General features: G+C 32.9%; 1 protein-coding gene across 1 annotated transcript in view; it reads right to left on the minus strand.

Annotated features, from left to right (window-relative positions):
* LOC119839478 (C3 and PZP-like alpha-2-macroglobulin domain-containing protein 8) overlaps nucleotides 1–14,579 on the minus strand; it is a 160,321-nt gene that overhangs the window by 50,205 nt on the left and 95,537 nt on the right. The window contains exons 5-7 of the mRNA XM_038365758.1: nucleotides 13,649–13,774; nucleotides 5,181–5,404; nucleotides 1,917–2,072 (exon numbers count right to left, since the gene is read on the minus strand). Coding sequence (XP_038221686.1) covers nucleotides 1,917–2,072; nucleotides 5,181–5,404; nucleotides 13,649–13,774 — 506 coding nt within the window. The remainder of the gene's footprint in view (nucleotides 1–1,916; nucleotides 2,073–5,180; nucleotides 5,405–13,648; nucleotides 13,775–14,579) is intronic.

Consider the following 14,579-nt stretch of genomic DNA (forward strand, 5'->3'; position numbering starts at 1 on the left):
CGCGTAAGTCCGTATCCCGTAGGAATATCGGGATAAAAAGTTGCCTATATGTTATTCTAGTTGTCCAGCTGTCTACGTCCCAAATTTCATTGCAATCGGTTGAGAATTTTTGCGTGAAAGAGCAACAAACACACACACACACATCCTCACAAACTTTCGCATTTATATTGGTAGGATTACGAAAAGATTAATTTCTTGGCCTCACCCAACTTCAAAAGTGTAAAGAGGCGTTTTGAACTACAATCTAAGTCAAAACTTCAGTAATTTTCGAGTGATTTGTGTACAAAGGCAAAAATGACGACTGTCGATGTTATTTTTATTATAGTATTATAGCCCATGTAATCTCCTAAATATTCGTTGAAAAGATTTAGACTTCAAACATAATATTGAATGAAAGTATAACTCAATGTATACACTCATAGTTGTGTTAACGGATGTAAATCCTGTTTATATATTGCATTCTTAACATGCGATATTGTTATCGTTACCTAGCCATATTGTATCCTCTTAGAATAAAACCTTTTATTAATTTCCCTTAAGACCTAACCAAGCACGAAGGTAAACTGTCACTATATTCAATTCTAATAGCTTTTACCGACTGGTACCACATAAATAAGACAATTAATTAGGTATAGATTTTATTCAGCACTCAGGAATATAGTTTCCGATTGGAAAACATCTCTTATTTACTTTTAAAGCCTATTAAAAAATAACACAAATAAAAAACACAATTAGCCTACATCGATTTCATATTACAAATAACAGCCCCCAGTGTAATAGGATGACGGAATTCAGAAATATAAACCTTAAACACAAACCTATAATCATATCATCCAAACGACTAAAACAATAATGTATCAACTGATTAACATTTATAAACCGTGCAACTTTCTTACAGACTCACCACGCCGATGACAGGGATTAAACTAAACGCTTTCTCAAGTAAACGGTCGAAAATCTAGCAATTTATATTCACAGCCAGCACCACATTTACTGTACCAAGAAACTTCGAAGGCCGAATTAATGCGACGATTAAACCGAATTAGATTTGAGGCGCGAACTGGCAATTTGAACGAGATGTGATCGGACTGTTTGACGTATTGATTCCGTGAAACACTCAAACTTTGTCGTGTAAACGGTTTCAATATAAGATATCAAACCAAAATCAACAGATTAGACTTGCTAGTTCGTTGTACATTGCTTTCTTGTTTAAATGTGTAAGAACGAGAATGCGATTAGACGAACCATTAATTCAAAACTGCCAATGTTTTAAAAGTACGTAGGCAGAACGTTACATGTATAACAATTTAATTGTTTTTGACAATTTGATGTTTTCAGCCTGATTCTGGTCAGATCAAAGGAACAATAAAAACGCGTAAAATTTTAAGGTAAAACAAATTCTGTTTTAAGGTTTATGAGAATCTTTGGTAATGACAGTAACTGATCAAAGTTAGTGTAAAGCTTTTATTGAAAATAATGAAACTTACTCAAAAAGGGATTCTACATTTAATTTATATAAACGAAAAATTCAGCGATATTATTTTCCAACAAATTTTTATTATTTTCGTGTAATTTTATTTAAGGTTCTTATAAAATATGGCTAATAAGAAAAGAGTAGAAGAAATAAGGCGATTTTGGCTTTACGATGGCTTCCTCGGTTGGGGTCCGTATAACAACATGTATTGCCCTAGCTTTATCTGTGGTACATATTATATAACCTACAGCACTCAGAGATCACGTACCTATCCAACGCAGAAACATTTTTTATAAATTGGTGATTTAGGTAGATTTCCCGTGATTAGCGTTTCCCGTGATTTAGCTTATATTATTAGAATAGATATGGGTTATTATTTGTTAATTTTCGTTTTAGCATTGCATTAAAAGTGACCATTTGTGAACCAATCTGAAAATCTCACCTGTAAATTAACATACGGCGCGTCAGCCATGACCGTCGGTACAATGAAGCCTCCTTCCCCTGTTGACATATCGATGTCTTGACTGTAAATATCAGTTTTGTCGTCATACAACTTGACCCGTACTCGGACACGTTTCTCGGTGCTCACTGCTTCCACCTGGTAAACGTACGGTTAATTGGATGAAAATTATACATTGCTTTGATTATATTGATTATTATTTGAACGTACATTTCAATGGTAGTTGACAACATTTCGTTTATTATAAGACTATGAGAGAAACATACAATTTGTTAATTTTTCTATTGTGACCATAGAAAATATATAAACACATTTTTTATATAAATTTAAACGAGAAATTATATGGTGACGTTAAACGCATAGCGTATAACGTTAAACCTAAATAAGAATGTATAAGAAAATAGGATATATAAAATACAGTAGCGATTTTAATAGGTCCTTCGTTAATTTTATCTCTGTTTTTCTTTAATGTTCAATTTCTAAATAAAATGCAGAGTAAAGTTTCAGTTAGTTCTATAAACAAACTAACAATTTGGGTATAGTCTGAGTGATTTTGAACGATTTTGAAATAAAGGAGTATCTCCTTTATTTCGATTAAGTAGAAGGAGACAGGAATAATGAATTACTGCTATTACATGTAAAATAAATCCCTTGCAAAAAACCTAATACAAGCGAGAACCGTGACAGCCAAGATAAGCGCTAGCCGATCCCTTAAGCTACTCTAAAATGAAAACGATATTGTGGGGTCCTCTTTAATTAACCCATTAAGTGTGGAGCCGACCTGGCTTAGCTCCAAAAGCTTTAGCGACAGAAGTCTTTGCATGAACAGTGGTAATTAAACACCTTGGCTTTCGTTATTGTGTAATGTTGCTAACGTTGAATTTAATATGTTTATTAATTTTGCCGTTCGATCGTTTTGATGTAATTTGATTTTATGGTTTTTTTCGTTTTTAGAATAGGTTTATGTTGAAAAAATAATTGTACAAATAATCTAATTATTAACAAAGGATACACGTAGAATATTTTGAAACTATATAAAAGCACAGCGATTTACTACTTGTCTTTGAAACACAAAAATCGGTGTTCAGTTGTAGCGTTCCGTTACCTTCTATTGGCTTATGATTATTTTGTTATTAGTCGCCCAGTGGTCAAAATCCAGCAATTTTCGTAGAAAGGTTTACAAAATTTTTGCTTCGGGAATTGGATAGATAACGTACTTTGCCATTAACAGATAATTCACCATTCATTAGATTAACTACAATATATAATATCAGATTTTTACTAACCAATCTTTCCTAACAGCTATCTATCATTTCCGAGCTAAGCAATAACTCAATGTGGTGTGACGTAAAGAATCACATTGATCTAAGCCTCGTTACAGCTCTTGAAATAAATTACTGATGGAGAGCTGAGTGGACAGTTGAATACAAATTGTTAATGCTTTATCGCAAAATACTGTGATAATCTTATGTTAAGATGGCCTTTTTTTATAGTGGGGAAATGTTACATAGATACCCACGGCCCCCGGGGAAGAGGTCGTGGGTTATGTCGGATTCCTACCGACTAAAACCCCACTGTGTTCCGTCGAGCCACATAAGTGAAGGGGCCACGAGTGCTTGTTGGAATTCGTCCGCGACCATGTTAAGATGGCCTATCATTATTAGCTTAACATTAGAGAACGTATATATGTATTTTTTTGCTTTAATCTTGATGTTTTATTGTGGTTGGTATTGTTTTGTATAAAAGTATTATTCCTATGTTACTTTGGTCCTTTAACATCCTGACTATTTAAATGTTTTTTTTTTGTTTAAAAAAAATGGCTTTCCTACAGTTTAAGTATTTATATGTAGACAAAAATCAACGTAGACATCCATCCTTATTACAAATTTTGTATAAATTGATTTAATTAAAGTCATCTTCTTACAATTTATATCATCAAACATAAATTCTGACGTTATTTCTAATCTTCTGAAACTAGGAGCTTAACCTTTGTTTAATTAAAACAATTCTCCGAATAAATAACAGTGAACAAGTTTCGTCTGAGTATTCTGATACCTCGATCTGGTTTAATTCAGAGTCAACGACACAGGGTCATCCAAGTCAGTTGAATAAAACGGTCCTATAAATGCTACGTGGAAAGTGCTACGACGTAGCATATCGTAGCTGATGCAGTGACCTCACCTACGATGTGTAGGTTTGAGAAAATTACTTTCAATCTTCTCTGCGCTGTGTGTTATATTTATGGCAGATAACGAGAAATTATTTAATTATTATTTATTTATTAGTAATATCGACACAAAAATCACTGTCCCTGTGACAAATTTAACAAATTAATTATATTATTGCGCGTGTTGTTTTGCTCATAATATCTCAATAACTTTTTTGTATTATCTTTTTGGTTGTTTTAAATGTGTGAACTGTATCCATATTGAACCTGAGATAAACTTTTTTTTCTTTTTTTTTAGAATATGCACAATTATAGAAACGTATTTGTATCATTAATTATATGTAACAGTGTGATTGAGGTTACCATCTGTAGCAGTCACCATTATAAAATTATGAAATAGAAAGAAAATAGAATAGTAAAATACTACCCATAATAACGACGGTCGGAATTATAAAATCAATAGTAACAGAAGCATGATCAAATATTGACATTAGTTAGAATAATTTTCAAATCAATTTAAACATTGGTCGGGAACAAAATTAGAGGCACGAGTAATTCTCTCCGGTTTTATTTTTCTTTCCCCAAGGTAGTATCTATCCGAAGAATACTTCGCTTAAAAATACTTGGAAAAAGTTTCAACGGCCGGTGGCAGATTGCAATCGTTTCTTCAATGGAACTTTTAAATGTTCAAGCGAATCGGACTCGTTTTAAAATGTATAATAGTTGCATTCGTTAACTCTAAGGATTATACTCAATATTAGCTGGGTGTGTTGATGTTATATTTATTCAAAACTTGTTCAATTATGTAACAGCTCGCTGGAGCTCTTACATATTATATTTAAGAATTGTAATCGTTATTGGCATGGCATGCCATAACACTAAATTAGCGAACTGATTCAAAAGTCTCGATTTTTAATTTGAATAAATATAAATATTAAACCAGTTTGAGCAATGAATATTACATTGCCATCCACTTCCTAATATAACAATGTTGCAATATGGGTAAATTTTTATAGGATTTTGCATTCTAATGTTTAAATATATAGGATTAATTCAATAGGGTATCATTTATTACGTACCCGACCGACAAAAGGCAGCCCCGGCTTGTATCTCCTGCGCATACTATCCGCGAACTTCAGCTCCACATAATGTTGCTCAGCAGCAGGGGTCGCGGGGGTCGTGACCCCCGACCCCGAACCGACTGTGACGTCAACGCGGGTGGAGCCTCCGCCGCACGTGGCTTCTATAGTCCATGTGCCGGCTTGGGCACCGGCAGCTATTATGATGTTCAATTTTCGGACCCCTGAGAACAATTTTTTTGCTGTAGTTGTTTAGTTTTTTTAGTTGTTTAGTTGACTATATTATATTATAGTTAATCATTATGGAAAAGCGACCACTACGTATAACAATAGGAAAGTTTATACACTGTAAAAATCAATGACTTTTTCTAATGCTAGGCGGAATTAGAAAAGCGGCATTTCGAAGAATCAGATATTTGACCGTCACATCGTAGTTAATATATAGTAATAACCCAATATCCCTTTTAGAGTCTTGTTGGATATTGTCGGATATTCTAATGCATAATTTTTACAAACGTCCAGAAAATGCTTCATCTCAACTATAAAAATAGGTGCTAAATGATCAATTTCAGTGAAAAAATGTTTACAATAGCGTGTGAAATCGAGTAACTCCGGACCAATTTCCAATTTTACGCAGTGCAGAATCGTTCGATCCATTCTATCGAAGAAAATACTTTAAAGACTAAACACAAAAAGATTTGAAAGTGAACAAGCGCGAACCAAAGAAAAGAGTTAATGTCAAGCGAAGTCTGAACGCCATATTGAAGCTTAACAAAAGAAATAACGGAGTCATTTTTCTAAGACCGCCTTTCATTGAGGCGATTGAAGGAACCACAATAGGTTAGACATGGAATCTGCGAACATTTATATGGATGTTTTAAAGTCGTGATATACATGTCGTGTTTTTATATTGCGAATTTTTTTTGCAATGAATAAGACAGTATTATTGTGTACTAGCTAGCTAGCCCCGCTAGCCCCGGCTCCGCCCGGTTTAATTTGAGATAGAAACAAGATAAAAATATAGCCAACCGCACTCACAGATGATGTGGTCTACTGTTGATAGAATGTATTATAATTGGTTGAGGAGACCAAAAGATTAGCCCCTACGACATCATAAACACACAAATTCACATACTTTACCTCTGTATAATGTTTGTATATATTTAATCATAATATTGTAATTTAAACATATAGGGCTAAAACTCCTCACAAAAAATTACCACATACGTTATATGTCAATTCCTGGGTGAAAATTACTCTGAAACTTTCTACTGTACCATATATTTTTAAACAACGTTTGAAGTTTTAATAAGATTGAGTAACCCATAATTTTTATTCCACTACTAATTCAAAGTTTTCCCACTACTTATTTTGAAATATGCCTCATAATATATTATGTAAATGTTAGTCTGATTTTTAACAATCTTTCATAACAGAATGAACGAAATGAATTGCACTGCGTTTCCATCTACGTATAAAAATATATATACCCAACAACAAGACTCAAGAACAGCTGACACGCCCTCGTAGCAAAAGTTTTTGTATGACATGTGACTTTTAAGAGGGTCCACGGACCGCAGCGTGATTTATCAAAACCCCTTGCGGTGACAAGCCGTGACTGTCTCTTATTAATTTGTTACAGCTGAAGGGTGAAAAACATTGTTTTAATTTACTGAAGCAAAAGTTCGTTTGCCAACCATCAGCGCAATTTCTTGTTACAAGACAACGTGACTGCAATGTACGTATCGGAAAATATGAGGTGTATAGTCATTGAAATTTATAGTCCCGACTGTTTATTGCGTATGTGGTTTTATGGTAAAATGAATTTTCTTTGAGAGGATTGTCTATAACGTTGCAATATTCATTATCTCTATGGCTTCATAACACGTTCACTTATCATTGTTCATATGGAAACTTACATGGACAGTTCTAAAAATAGAATCTCTATTACATAATTATTGCAGTTAAAATGTTTCACGATGATATCACTAATGAAAAGGAAGTAAAATTTCTGTAATTTCATCCCTAATAATATACTGTCTCTAAGTATGCTTAGCTCTTTAAAACAGGCAGTGGTTTATGATGCAGGTTTATTAATAGAGAGCGATTAAAGAGGAATGTCTATGTGTATACAACATGTAAAATGCATACATAAATTGAAGCCAGAGCGTTTCGCTATTTAAGTTAATAAAAATCACATTTCAAAAATTAACATTCGTCGTCCAGTTTATATTTGTTGTGAAAGTCATAATTAGTACGAAATCCTACTACTATTATAAAGGCGAAAGTTTGTATGGATGTATGGATGTTTGTTACTCTTTCACGTAAAAACTACTGAACCGATTGCAATGAAATTTGGTACGTAGATAGCTGGACAACTGGAATAACATATAGGCAACTTTTTATCCCGACATTCCAACGGGATACGGACTTACGCGGGTGAAACCGCGGGGCGCAGCTAGTAATACAATAAACAAATAAAAACAAACATACTAAACAAAAGCTGACAAAAATATTATCCACAATCTAACAAAATATATTACCAAGATATAAAAACGGTGTTTGTAAACACGGTGTCGGGTCTAACACGTGTAAGGTAGGGCACGATCCCTTAAGGTAAGCTCGACCCACTGTGATACTTTGGATAAATCCATACCAACAGAAGGCCTTGAATTTTTAACCCTTTTCACCATAGAACGCAAATAAAATATAAATGCAAACGTTAGAACAGAAAACTAAATAAAATGGAACATATATTTTGAAACACTATTTTGAAGTTTTATTTTGATAATGTGCTGGTGAATAAGGTCATGTTAGATTTTTGGAAACTGGAGTTGGTATGATTTTTTTTTTTTTTTATGTCATAGCGGGCAACTGAGCTGGTGGTTCGCCTGATGGTAAGCGATCACCACCGCCCATGAACATTCACAAAGGCTGGGCCTCTGCGAATGCGCTGCCCGCTTTTTTGGGATAAGGGAAAAGGAATGGATTAACGACTGGAAAGAAGGAATGGACTGGGACGGGTGAGGAAAAGGAAACGGGCCTCCGGCTCCCCCACTCACCGTACGAAACACAGTGGCATGCCACTATTTCACGCCGGTTTTCTGTGGGGGTGTGGTACTTCCCCGGTGCGAGCTGGCCCAATTCGTGCCGAAGCATGCTCGACTCCCACATAAAAAAATGATAATAGAGTTGGTAAGATATCTACTGATAATAAGCACTGTCTTCTTATTTCCTTTATTCAGTATATTCTAACTTCCTCATATGATTATAAAATGCCTACGGTTTTTTGTACTTTTCCTGGTTAAAAAGATTTATAAAGACAGTTTCTTAATAAATTGTGTGAATAATAATATACCAACTAAAAAGGAACTAAAACATTGTAGTAAAACTAAATATTAGATGTAATATACCATATATTTTTTCGTATAAACCACGAGTTTCCAAAATATATAGTGTTGCCTCCATAAAAAAAACATATACATATTAAATGACTGTGTAAATATATCACTTTACAAATTCTACCTACATTAACGTGTCTAAAATTCAGCGCCAATTATTTTTTATCCCTCATAAACTCTACTAAACAAATAACCTTTGAACCTCGAAATTTTAGGGCTCGGCTACTGTAAGCTTAGTCATATAAGTCACTTAAGCCTATTTACGGTTACACGCTGAAATTTCGTTGAAATTGAGAGCTGCGCCCATCGTACAATTCTTGAACAAATCTTATTTAGGATTCACTCAGAAACGGGCCTATATAAAACAAAGTCCTTTGTTAATCCGCGCTTAAACAAGCGAATGGATCACAGTACGCAAATTTGTAACTCTGGCCTTCTTCCTTCCGCATGAAATGTAAAATAAACTCCGCGATCCCAGTTCATTATTCTTTACGCGTAGATTTTCTCGGAATTAATGGTGTGTTTTTACTGTAAAAAGCAATTATGTAAAAATATTATACACATGGGTGTATTTGAGCAGGATCTTGGGTACTTTCTTGGCTATAATATAAAATGTTTGCGTTTCACGAAATTTAATTACATTCTTCTCATGTTAATTTATTCCGAAATGGTATTTATGCTTTAATAAGCAATTACGTGAAATTACAGAAAGTGAGACATTTATTATCTACAGTACGTAAATTAACGATCAAGGAATCAAGTGGTCGTATTTAGACTTAACATTATATGTTTTCAATCACAATTCAAAAACAATTTGCCTTAGGCGTAGATAAACTACACGTATATGTAATATAGACAACAGTTCCATGAATAATATCTTTATTCAATTTAGAGTACAGTGAATGAAATATGAAGACGTCGTATTGGTTAAACTGATGAAGCCTTCACAAAGGCGTGTATCTATTCTAGACCAATGAAACAAATATATCGTATTGAACAAAGGTCTTGGTGACATGTGATTCAAATAATACGGTATTGTATCGGTCTGTATTGTTTTAAGACAATAAACTTACTAATAAACTGCTATAAGTCTATTCTTAAAGGTATATCCCTATGTCCTACTAGCTTTTCGCCCGTGGCTTCACCCGCAAAGTGTAAGGTAATATAGACTGTCCTGGATTTTTTGCCGCATAGGTGTCACTTCCAAGGGATTTTCGCTGTACCAACTATTTTATTATATTCGAGGCTCAAACTAATCCTACTATCTTACTTCCTACTTAAATTATAAATGCGAAAGTTTGTAAGGATGTGTGTGTGTTTGTTACTCCTTCACGCAAAAAGCCACTCAACCGATTGCAATGCAATTTGGTACGTACACAGCTGAACAACTGGAATAATATATAGACAACTTTTATCCCGATATTCCTACGGGTTATGGACTTACGCGAAACCGCGGGGCGCAGCTAGTATAAACTATAAATATTTGAACATTTTTTTTTATAAATTAAAAAACATTTACTACTAGAGGGCTTCTTATTTTACTTATTATATCAATATATCAATTACCGTAGTGATAATTATGGAGTATAACATACTGAATAAAACATTACTTCAATTTCATGTCGTAATCGAAGGATTCCAAATTTAGGCTAAGTCTAAGCCTAGGGAAGGCTATCCAAATCAATAAATAACACATCAATAAATGATAAGTCAGCAAGGCGTGTAAGGCAAACCCAATCTATCAAAATCTGACACGGGGTCCGTAGAAAGTGACATGGAAACGCTTTTATAGAAGAAAACGCGGGAAAACCTTAACAAATTTTGCATTGAATTCTAAAAACTTAACCCGATAGAAATGGAGATTGATTTGGATATTACCTAACGATTGACATGTCAATATACACATTATAACATGTAATAATTTAGAATTAAAGTGTTAATTCGTTTAACACAATAAAAATACAGAAATTTTTAAAAGCAATATAAGCATATAAATTTAATTATCGCCAATATTAAATACATTATACTAATAAAATAATTGTGATTAAAAAAACTCTTAAACGTAAGAATACAGAATATATGATTATTTCAATTTGTTTTTTATCTAGAGCTTTGAAAGTTATAATATGTTAGTTTTCATTATACTATAAGAATATCACTATAACAAATTGAAATAATTATTTTCCTTTAACTTCGTTTCAGAATGGAGTACTGCTGCTGTAATATAGATGGAAACTTCGAGAAGCGGTAACAATAACAAAGTTACTTCGCAATTAGAGGGAGATTGTACGATCTGCCAATATAACTTGATCCGTGATCAACGTTACAGTATTATATCTAACCTAACGCTTGTGCTTTTACTAACCTAACTAATAACTATTGCAAGTTATTATAACAACGATTATTAGAATATAATAGAATAGAATTCATTTGTAGTAAAATAAAATTATGTCAACAAGAAAACATTTGCAACATGGAATCATCAACATCAACAATCATTTAGATTTTATTACCGATCGCTTTACAAGAAATTAAAAGCAATATATTCTATTAAATTTTACTTGTTATAGGTGTCTTATTATAAGTAATAAGTGAAATGAGAAAATATAATGAGGGTAGAATATTGGCGGTTGTTAGAGAAAAATCAACATGATACCTTCAATTAACATTCGCAACAAGTTCATTTTAAATTCAAGTGGCCTATTAAAACCGCTCTAGTATTTAAACAGGCTGGTACTTAGACGATATTGTTGTACGCAACAGTTATCGACTAATAGCTCTCTGGGTCGAATGAGCGACCCATTTCTTGAATAGTTTCGAGTTACGAGTGACAAGGGGGTGAATTATCTTCGAATAGTTACTCGACTCATTTGCGGCCTGTTAATGTACTTGAGAACTTCGATTTGGCTTTTCTTTGAAAGTGGGCGAGGAAAAGTCCCCGAATCTCGAACGCTTGTAGTACTTTTGGATATTTGTTTCACGGTACATTTCTTTGTTTAATCGAGTGCGAAGTTTTTTGTTGAAGTATCGATTTATTTTGACGAAATTGTGTTTACGAGTGTATGGATCTTTTTATTCAATGGATTGTTGTCCATACTATTGTTTTCGTTTGATGATTCAATCATAATGTATTGTGTTTCTATAAACAAGTTATGATATTAGTTTGGGTGGTATTATATTATTTACTAGAATTTGTTGTCAACATCGTAATATAAAATTTAATATGTAATAAATCTAAGAATAAGGACTATATTCAGAGCTGTTAATTAAACTCACTTAAGAATAGGCAATGATGTATGCATTGGAAACAACAGTCAGACAAAACAAAATAAATCGTGTTTGAACGCAAACTGGTTTTCCAACTAAACCAAACTCTCATTTTTTATTTTATATTTGACAAAACGATCACTAATTGCTTTCTTATTTTTGGTTGGATCTCATTGCAAAAGTATTTCATAATCTTGTAATATATTCAGAGTTTTAAATAAGATACATTTATTCCCATCATGGTTGAATTGAATTTTAAATAGTAGGTATCACAAATTCATAACTGTCAAGTGCGATATACTAACATATATATATAATAATATAACATTGGCAGATTATCTGGTTAAAACATCTGCAAAATAATTCTAATTATAGTCTTATAAAAATATTTTCTTATTATATTCTTATAAAAAGTCTTATAAATATAAAAACTACTGAACCGATTAATATTTAATTTTGTACGTAAACAGCTGGACAACTGTGAATAATATATAGGCAACTAACTGTGTGTGCGTTTGTTGCTCTTTCACGCAAAAGCTACTGAACCGATTACAATTAAATTTGGTACGTAGACAGCTGGACAACTGGAATAACATATAGACAACTTTTTATCCCGATATTCCTACGAGATACGAACTTACGTGGGTGAAGCCGCGGGACACAACTAGTCATCAATAAAAATCGTGAAATAATATCAATCTCTACGGACGCATATAGTCACCTAACACTTCCCGCTTTACCATAGAAAATAGAAAGCGGAAATCACCGAATTCACTTTTATCTAACATTATTTACGTTAAGTTTCTAAAGATTTGAAAACAGTTTGTAATAGGAAATTGAATCTGTCAGTACGTTAGAGAGAACTTGATCTGTATTGATGCGACACGGAAAGGCTTTTAAAGGAAAACATTGCCTTCCTGTATACCTGCCGGCCCAAATCTTGCGAAGATACCGGAGGTGGAAAATATTACCCTACTAAAGGTACGTGTGAAGCTTAAATAGGACGATATAATAGAGACCTAGGAATAAATAGGTTGATATAATTCGCTTAATAGATTCAATAGTTAAAGTTTTAAGCTAATAAAATTTTTAATTATGATTCAATTTTGTTATTTGCAAAAATGTTTTCTTCCCAGTCAGTCCAATACAGAGCGAAGTTTAAACAAGATTATGTAATCTTGTTTTAACTTATCTTTGTCATGAAGCGTCTTAATAAATCTTAAAATATAAAATTAAATTAACGTAGAATATAATTGATTTGTATTTAGGTACCTAGCGATCTTTCTATCAATAATTATATTATCATTTTGTTAGAGTTTATGTAAAGTCAATATACTGAAGAAAATAAATGAAAGATTTAGTATAATTGACGATGTTGGTATAACGACAATTTATTGTGCTATAAATAGACGTATAGAGTATTAATATAATGTAAATATATACTGTATGTGTGTATGTGTGTATGTATGTATATTTATTTATTTATTATTAATTTTTTTTTTTTTTGCAAGTATCATTTAATATAGTATTATTATTTATTGTAAGTATCATTTAAAGGTATATTTATATGTATATGTGATATGTATTCTAAGTTAAAATATTTATGTACTTAATACCCTACCTCCTGCTTTTTACTATTTCTATACACAGTGGGTTGCCTGGAAGAGATCACTCTTTAGTGATAAGGTCGCCTTCTGTGCTGGTCTAGTTTTAAGTTTTTATATTTAAGGTTTATTTGTATACCAGTACAATAAAGTGTTAAATAAATAAATAAATAAATAAATAATATACGAAACGTACCTTCGTCCATGGAGAGTTGGTCCCAAATAGCAACTTTGGTACCGGCTGGGTTTTTCAACGCCACGTAAGCTATTTCATCTCGAACCAACCGCAAGTCGTGATCCAGGGCCAAGATCCAAAATGTTACTGTAAAACGAGAGAGAATTAATAAGGATTTCTATGCAGTCGGCAATTAAATAAAATTGATCATCATTTTTGTAAATACACACAGTAAAATACATCCTCTAAAGTCACTTTTAAGAGATTGGAGATTATTTGTAAAGGCAGAGAAAGAAAACGTGATTTATAGAACAACCCAAATTATAATGAATACTAGTATTATTACGATGTAAATCTTTTATTAATATTGTGGTGATATAAATATCAATATTTACTACTTTAACACCCGGTTAGGAGGCCTGTGTCTGAAAACTGAAAAGTTGTTTGCTTAAACTTATCTTAGGAACTACGGGACATATTTCAAAAATTATTTTTCAGTTACATATGTACGTGATCTCAGAGTGCTACAGGCTATATGCCACGAATGAAGCTGGGGCTGACCGCTGGTAATATATGAAAGTAATTCGATACAGTACCTTCAACTATGCCTTTCACAACTAATTAATCAATCATAAATCCAAACATTAAAAAGTCAATCTACGATAATCCCACAGTTCGCAGAGAACTTATGGGTCGTACTAGTAATTAATTACAAGCAGAGTTCCGTTCAAACTTGAACAATAAAGGGGCCACGCCCTAACAACTTTACACGACTGCGTTACAGCCTCCGAAAACTTTTCTACCTCTAGAACTGCGTAAATATACACTTGCTTAACATTTGTTGAGTTACTTTACGTGAGTAAATATTAACAGTGAGTGAGTGAAGTTCGAATTGGTGAATTTTACATGTTTGTGATAGAGTATCGTTGGCAAATGAAGAAGCTCTTTTGTG

The sequence above is a fragment of the Zerene cesonia genome, chromosome 3 (assembly GCF_012273895.1).
Source record: "Zerene cesonia ecotype Mississippi chromosome 3, Zerene_cesonia_1.1, whole genome shotgun sequence".
NCBI classification, from domain to species: domain Eukaryota; kingdom Metazoa; phylum Arthropoda; class Insecta; order Lepidoptera; family Pieridae; genus Zerene; species Zerene cesonia.